This window comes from Salvia hispanica, chromosome 1 (genome assembly GCF_029641045.1).
Source record: "Salvia hispanica isolate PSC_SH4W2 chromosome 1, Shi_PSC_v1, whole genome shotgun sequence".
In the NCBI taxonomy this organism is placed as follows: Eukaryota; Viridiplantae; Streptophyta; class Magnoliopsida; order Lamiales; family Lamiaceae; genus Salvia; species Salvia hispanica.
Window position 1 is genome coordinate 41,061,337 of NC_142692.1, and position 8,064 is coordinate 41,069,400.

The 8,064-nt window shown below is 35.9% G+C and overlaps 2 protein-coding genes across 2 annotated transcripts; one reads left to right on the plus strand and one right to left on the minus strand.

Moving 5' to 3' along the window:
* The first annotated feature begins 3,010 nt into the window (after window positions 1-3,010).
* LOC148933812 (uncharacterized) lies at window positions 3,011-5,644 on the plus strand. Its single transcript, XM_089061607.1, has 9 exons — window positions 3,011-3,055; window positions 3,203-3,274; window positions 3,370-3,450; window positions 4,005-4,142; window positions 4,241-4,407; window positions 4,504-4,684; window positions 4,759-4,881; window positions 5,032-5,175; window positions 5,267-5,644. The coding sequence occupies exons 1-9, from the start codon at window positions 3,011-3,013 to the stop codon at window positions 5,642-5,644; spliced, it is 1,329 nt and encodes a 442-aa protein (XP_088917733.1).
* Window positions 5,645-6,345: 701 nt separating this feature from the next.
* Window positions 6,346-7,761, minus strand: LOC148933813 (protein FAR1-RELATED SEQUENCE 5-like). The gene has a single exon (XM_089061609.1). It carries the CDS (start codon window positions 7,759-7,761, stop codon window positions 6,346-6,348), a length of 1,416 nt encoding a protein of 471 aa, XP_088917735.1.
* Between the last annotated feature and the right edge of the window lie 303 nt (window positions 7,762-8,064).

Sequence of the window (8,064 nt, forward strand, 5' to 3'; positions counted from 1 at the left end):
TGATTTGACAGTGTTAATTCATGCTTAATCTATTCTTTCATCTTTTGAGGCAATTATGACGTCTAGTCCTTGTGCATTCCGTGCGTCTATTCTTGTGTCTTTAGTGTTTTGTTCGAGGACAAACAAAAATGTAAGTTTGGGGGAGTTGATACGCTCGGATTTTGCACTGTTTTAAGGCCATTATTTGGTCCGTTTTTACTATCAAAATCACTCTACATGTCCATTATTTGCATATTTTATACATTTTGGTATTTTGACGTGTTTTGTGAGAAATGTGCATATTTGAGCCGAAAAGGGGAGTAAAAACGCATAGTCTGGAAATCTGGAGTCAGACGGCGACCGGCGACCGCCGCGAAGTTGTACGACGACCGCTGGCGCCCGGCGGTCAGAGCCATGTGGCGGTCCGCCTTGGAAATTTATGCTAGGAGAAGAGTCTCGCCCGGCGACCGCCGGAGGACATGTGGCGGTCCGCCACCGAAGGGTCAGAGTCTCTGGACTCCAACGCGGCGACCGCCGGCCAAGGTGCGGCGGCCCGCCGGAGAAAGGCGGCGAATCCGACCAGCCCTAGATTTGCTCCAAGACTTACCAAATTTTGAAGATCTTTTCCTTCTATGATGAGGAATAATTTTCCCCTATAAATAGGACCTCAAGCTTCATCAAAAGAAGGAGAACACATTCATAGAGAAAGAGAGTTACTACTTGCAATATTCATAGAGATCAAAAGCTAGAGTACTTCAATTGTGCAAGGAGTTGGAGAAGGATTTCAAGAACATCAAGAACGACAAGGATTCTACCTACGGGTTTTATTTGCTTTAGTTTTATGTTCAAATTGTTTTCCCTTCAATCTATGTTTTTAGTTTATTCAATTATGTGTAACTAAACTCATAGGATTCTAGGGATGTGTTAGTAGCAACTTTGGTTATACAATTCCGTTTTCTATTTAATATCCGTTTTGTTTTTACTTTGTTTCTTCCCTATGTTAATCATGATGCTTCGTAATTGAGTGACACAATTATGTATGATTTAATATAACTTGCTTCATAACTGTGACAGAGTTCTAGCGAGTTAGATCCACTTAGTAGACACTACAGTTAGCTTCCTTTAAAACGGCACTGTTAATTGAGAGTGAGGACTTTTCAAGGGTCTTAGGAGCTTTTTGGAGTTACGTATTAGGATTGACAACCCTAATGTTAGTAATCAACGTTTGTATCGCATGAGCATAAGCTAGGTGACTCGTCCTTTCAAAGTATTAACTGTGCTAGGGTATTGTAGTTTGGAATTTGTATAACCATAAAAGTGAAAGCACATCTCTGGAATTCCCTTATCTCTATACTTTTCTCTCCGTGATTTGCTTGCATTTAGTTGTTTACTGCTTTTAATATTTTCTGTTTTCAAAAATTTTCAAAAATGAATTCTTGTTTCTCCAGATAGTAATTGAGTTCTAGTAGGAGATAGACACTTTGTGTACGTCTTCCCCGTGTTCGATATCCGGTACTAACCTTTTGCTATACTATACCTACTCTGTATACTTGCAGGTATTTACAGTGCAAATAAAAAGTGCATCACACACGCAAATTGAAGGGGTAATCCATGACATTGATAATGTCAAGGAATACAACTGGTGTGGCTTTGTCATTGATAGCTTACTCAAGGCCTATAATACCTGGGCTGAAAACAAGGACAAACCATTCACTGGCCCAATTTCATTTCTGGTGGTAAGTTTTATATTCAAAATTTTATTAACATTGAATAAATATGTTTTAAATATGAACTTTACTAATGATAGCTTTCATTTTGTAGGCATGTTATATTGATAGGATTGTGCTTCGATCGAGGCCTGTTACCCGAACATTCCCAACCATTAAGGGCTGGACAAGCACGTTAATCCACCAACGCCAGAAAATGGAGCTTGAGCCCGGGCCATTCGGCAGAGGCATTAAGGAGCCAATCTTTGATCCCCGAACAAGCTACCTGTCTGAAGACGTTGTCAAGGTCAATATTGCGTCCTCCTCTGCGGCAAAGCCCAATGATATCTCTAAGGCAACCCAACGTAGAACTACAGTTATCACACTTATGGGAAAGGCTGCTGATGTCCTTGGTGAACTGATGACAGAGTTGAAAGATGGTGCAGATGAGATAAAGAATGATGGGTGCTCTAAAGTTGCAGCCAAATGCACAATGAAGATGATGGGGTTGAATGAGATGGAGCCGGAAGAAGATGCCAATGATGTACAGTCCATGTCTCAAGCAATGGAAGAAGATGACCTCAACAATCCTGAGTTTATTGAGGCTGTAGAAAAAGTAATGAGGGTGGTTGAACAAAGAAAGAAATGGCAAACAGAAGGGCCATCATTTGATCTAGGATTAGAGATTCATGGAAGAAACGTAAGTTGATGATGGGTTGTGTCGTGATGTTGTGTTTGGAATTTTATGTTATTGTGATGTAATTTATAAAACACATTAGTATGGCATGTATTTGGGATGAACTAAACCTTTTTGTTGTATTATATGGTTTTTGTAACTAACTGACTTCCTCCATAATGGGGTTTTAAAATGAAGAATACTTGTTCATTGGGTTTTGTTTATATACCTGTTTATTATATACAGGTTGATACTACACCAACAAGGGACATAGATCCCGGAAGCTACATCTTTAAGGCTGTGCAATTCATGCCTGTCCAAGATTTGGACAAGGTAAGAAGCTGTTCTTGGCTCTTATTGATTCTGCATGAAGTAATATTTAGTTGTGATGAAGTAAACATCTCATTGAAGGAACTATCTAATTATATAATACTACTGGCAGAATATTGCACCATCAATCTTCAATGTTGATGCTGGACTTAAGGAAAACTTAGAAGCTAATCTAGTGGCAGAGGTAATATTACAATAGCTAGAAGTATGCCTCCTATATGATGAAGTAAATTGTCATTGAAATGAATCATTTTTTGAATGGACGTATTGCAACTATCAGGATTTTAATACACCGTGTGTAGTTCAACATGGAGCAAATATGAGATCGTATACAGATGATGAGCTAAAAGATGATGGAGCAAAGGTATAAATTTATTATGGATGAAGTAAAAATCTCACTGAATGAACTATTTAATTATATAATTATTCATTCTGGATGAACTAATATTTAGTTGTGATGAAGTAAACATCTAAATGAATGAACTATCTGATTATGTAATACTAATGGCAGAATATTCCACCATCAATCTTCAATCTTGATGCTGGACTTAGAGGAAACTTAGAAGCTAATCTAGTGGCAGAGGTAATACTACAATAGTTAGAAGTATGCCTCCTATATGATGAAGTAAATTTTCCTTGAATGAATCATTTTTTGAATGGACGTATTGCAACTACCAGGATTTTAATACGTCGTGTGTAGTTCAACATGGAGCAAATATGAGATCGCATACAGATAATGAGCCAAAAGATGGAGCAAAGGTATAAATTTATTCTGGATGAAGTAACACTTAGTTGTGATTAAGTAAAAATCTCACTGAATGAACTCTCTAGTTATATAATTATCCATTCTGCATGAAGTAATATTTAGTTGTGATGAAGTAAACATCTTACTGAATGAACTATGTGATTATATAATACTACTTGCAGCAGAATATTCCACCATCAATCTTCAATGTTGATGCTGGACTAAGGGGAAACTTAGAAGCTAATCTAGTGGCAGAGGTAATATTACAATAGCTAGTAGTATGCCTCCTATATGAAGAAGTAAATTGTCCTTGAAATGAAACATATTTTGAATGGACGTATTGCCACTACCAGGATTTTAATACACCGTGTGTAGTTCAACATGGAGCAAATATGAGATTGCATACAGATAATGGAGCAAAGGTATAAATTTATTTTGGATGAAGTAATATTTGGTTGTGATGAAGTATAAACATATCTCTGAATGAACTATCTAATAATATAATATTTCATTATTAATATGATACACTACATCATGGAAAAACTTATATCTATATTTTGGTGAATAGAATGTTAATGTCGCTGCAGAAATACAATCAGTTATTGATGCTTACAAGGATATAGACATTGATGATGATTTCATGGATAGTGGTCCTCTAGATGGTAAGCCGGTGGGGACTGAGATCATTGTTTACAATGCTAACAAGGTAATCCTGTACAAATTAAGAATCTAATAATATATACTCTGAAGTTTGTCTTGTGGTTAAAAATGTGTTACAAGTGATTTATTTATTGCAAACAATAGATCAAAACTTTGAAGGGTCGAATGGAGGTACGCTCTAGAGCAGAGAAAACTGTTTCTCATGCATTGCGATCTCCATTCGCTGACAGACCAGTTAAGATTACAAACAAGCTCAGTAAAGATGAGAAAGAATCATATTACTGGATTCTTGTAACACATGAAAGAGATGGGTATGATTTCTAATATTGTTTTCTAATAGTATATCACATTATTAACATATCCAACAATAGAATGTGAAATTCTAACATGTATTACACAATGTGCATATTTGTACTTGTTTATGACGACGATGTTGTGAAAGTTACAAAGATGGAAATGTGTTCTTTGATACCTCGGCAATTGATTGTTGTTGGCGTTATAGATGCATGGGCTTCCTACCTCAACAACATGGAAGAAATCCGATCACCATACTCATCAAGGCGGCTATTCTTCACCACTTATCCATGTGTAAGTACAAATTATAGAAATATAATAAGATTGTATGTTGTGAAGATCCTAACTACATTAATATTAATATGCAGTTGTACACCATTGTGACAAAGCCTCAATCCATGGATGTCAACACAGTTATTGCAAACTTCTGTAACAACTTGGACAGAGAGGTGAAGGAAATTCCATATTTCAAATGGAAAGATGTGAACACGGTACAAGCATCATTACTTCATTAGTACTTCATTTCTACACTATATTACTTCATTCATTCATTTTTCATGTTACTTCATTTTCAGATTGTGCAGTACTTCATTTGTATACTTTATTACTTCATTCATATTGCTTGTTACTTCATTCAATAGGTCTTCTTCCCCATATGTTCAAATCAGCATTATTATGTTGTTTGTTTTTGCTTCAAGAGAAATGCTATTGCTATAATAGACAATTCTGCAAACGGGGATGACAACGACCTCACAATTAATTATGGTCATATTCCAGAAACATTGGTTCGTATTCTTCTCTTATGATTGAATTTTATAGCACATACATATGAATACACACAACTACAAATGCCATGTATTTGTTTTGTACATGCAGAGATCATATTTTTGTCACTTCCTCACAAAGAATGGTCTCCACGCATATTGCAAGATCGTTTCCAACGCCAAAATGGAGAGATTGAAAATGCCATGGAGGACAGTTGATAACGTTGAAGACTGTGGAGTATTTCTGATGCGGCATATGGAAACGTACAAGGGTGAGCGTGAAGGTTTCTGGAATTGCGGCTTGAAGAAATCAAGCTCAGGTGTGCTTCAAAGCTTGAGGGCAAAATATTGTTCGGCACTGCTGTTAGCTGAAAACAGCCACGAAAGCTTCAACAACAAAATTGTTACATCAGCGTATTATGAAGAGGAAAGCAAACACATTGAAATTAATGTTGAGAAAATGATTGCTTCATATTTAAAGAAGAATTAATGAATCAAATTTTGTATTTGACATACATCTGTTATGAGCAATTTTGAATAAAATACCACACTTTGTAATGTTGTTCATTATTAGCCTATAATACTGCATTGGGTAACCGATTTAGTTCATTTCAGAAATCTTAGTTCATTTCAAAGATCTATCGACAAATGGAAAATATAAAGTAAGATTAATAATCTACTCGTACTATATATTTTGTCTAAACAAGTTCAAATTCAAAAATGTAAATGAAGTAAGAAACCACATGATTGAAGTACAGAAGTAAGAAACAACCCTCAACATTGGTTTTTCCTCTTTAAATGTTGTTCAGTGTTAGCCTGAAACACTGCATTGGGTACCATATTTAGTTCATTTCTGAGATCTATTGATAAGTGATTGACAAATGTAAAATATATCAAAGTAAGATTAAGATAAACGTCATAATAAAGAAAAAATAAGCCATTATAAAAACACTTCAGTCTATTCTATTTAAGCTTGCAAAAGTTTAAACAAATTCAAATTCAATATGTAAATGAAGAAACTATAAGACTGAAGTACAGATTTAAAGGAATGAAGAACAGAAATATGCGAGTGAAGTAATAAATTTTGGAACAGAACTATTGGAACAAAACAACCAGCTTCAACATTGGTTTCTACTCTTTTTCTTGTTCTTCTCCTCCTAAAACCAGAGTGAACTATTTCTTTCCAAATCCTCACTGCCTCTGTTTTGTCTTCTCATTCACCTTTTTGCAATTCCTCGAATCATGGTGTCCTATCACATGACAGTTTCCACACTTTCGGCCTGGTTTCTTTGCTAACTTGATTCCTGCCTCCTTCTTTGATTTCCTCCTACTTCCACTTCCCTTTGTACTGACAACATTAGGAGGATGAACTTCAATAAAGTTTGGTACTCGTGAGCCATAGAAGTTTTCAATCAATGCTCTCTTCTCTATTGAAGACAGAACAACACCTTCTCCAAGAAGCTGCTTCTTACCTTCTTCAATAATTGCAGTAAATGCATTGATTTGGTCAATGTTCCCTTCAATACTTTGTGCTATTTCAAAGAATAATGCATACATGTTTTTAAATGCAATCTTCTTCTCGTCTACAGCAGAGAATACTTCATGATCATCACAAAAACCTCCATGTACTGGCTTCACAAACTGTGACTTCAACCATCTCCATCCATGCAACTTCTCGGGTATCAACTTAACAAACTTATATTTCAACACACAAAATATATGGCTGCACGATAGACCAAGTCTCTCAAACTTTTTACATCCACAAAAATAGGTGTCATCACCAATGGAGTAAGTCACTGTCCATGAGTTTGAATCCTTGTCATTTATGTTATATACTTCATTCTCTCTATTGGTAGACACTCCTAGAGTTGCACAAGACAAAGAGAAACATGCATAAACTATCTCCTTTTGAATTGCATTAAAAGCACTGCCACTATATATTGTTGATGCATGTTTCTCAATTTCCAATTCTGTTTGCAAAATAGGCACTTTTGTTGAATCATAGTATTCAAGCTTTGCACTATTACTTCTTTGAGCCTCCAAAGCATGGTTATAGTTCATATAAAATAGCATAAGGTTAGCCCGACACTTTGAGTACCTTTTAAAAAAGTTCTGTGATTCAGACAAAGATGTTGTCTTTATCAACGAGCTCATCGGAAAATCACGGAAAAAGGCAGGAACCCAAAACTTTCTGGATGCAAACATTGACAAAAACCAGTCATTATTGGCCAGCCCATATCTTTCCATTATAGCATGCCAAGATTCTTCAAATGTATCAGGCTCTATCAACTCCGACCAAACACATGCATTCAATTCCTTCTTTAGTTCTTCACTACCAAGCATGTTCTTTGGCAATTTGTCAGCAACTTTATTCATTATATGCCACATGCACCACCTGTGTCTTGTATTAAGAAGAACCTCTGCAATAGCAACTTTCATTCCTAAGTCTTGGTCGGTTACGATTAGCTTCGGAGCCACACCCATACATTTCACAAATTGTTTAAATAACCATGAAAAGGAGTCGGCATTTTCCTTGGACAAAAGGCCAGCAGCAAATGTCACAGGGCGACCATGATTATCCTTGCCCGTAAAAGGAGCAAATATCATGCAGTACCTACATGTTAAAATCACTATAAGACATGCAGAATATACTTTAATCACAAAACACTTCACTTTAATCACGAAATACTTCATTCTAAGCATGTTTTACTTCACTGAAATGGAAAAACAAAGCACTTTAAGCATGGATCACAAACACTTCACTCTAACTCTATAATACTTCAGTCTAAGCATATTTTACTTCACTAAAATGATAAAATAGTGCACATAAACATGGATCACAAACACTTCACTCTAATCAAGGAATACTTCACTCTAAGCACATTTTACTTCACTGGAACGAAAAATCAG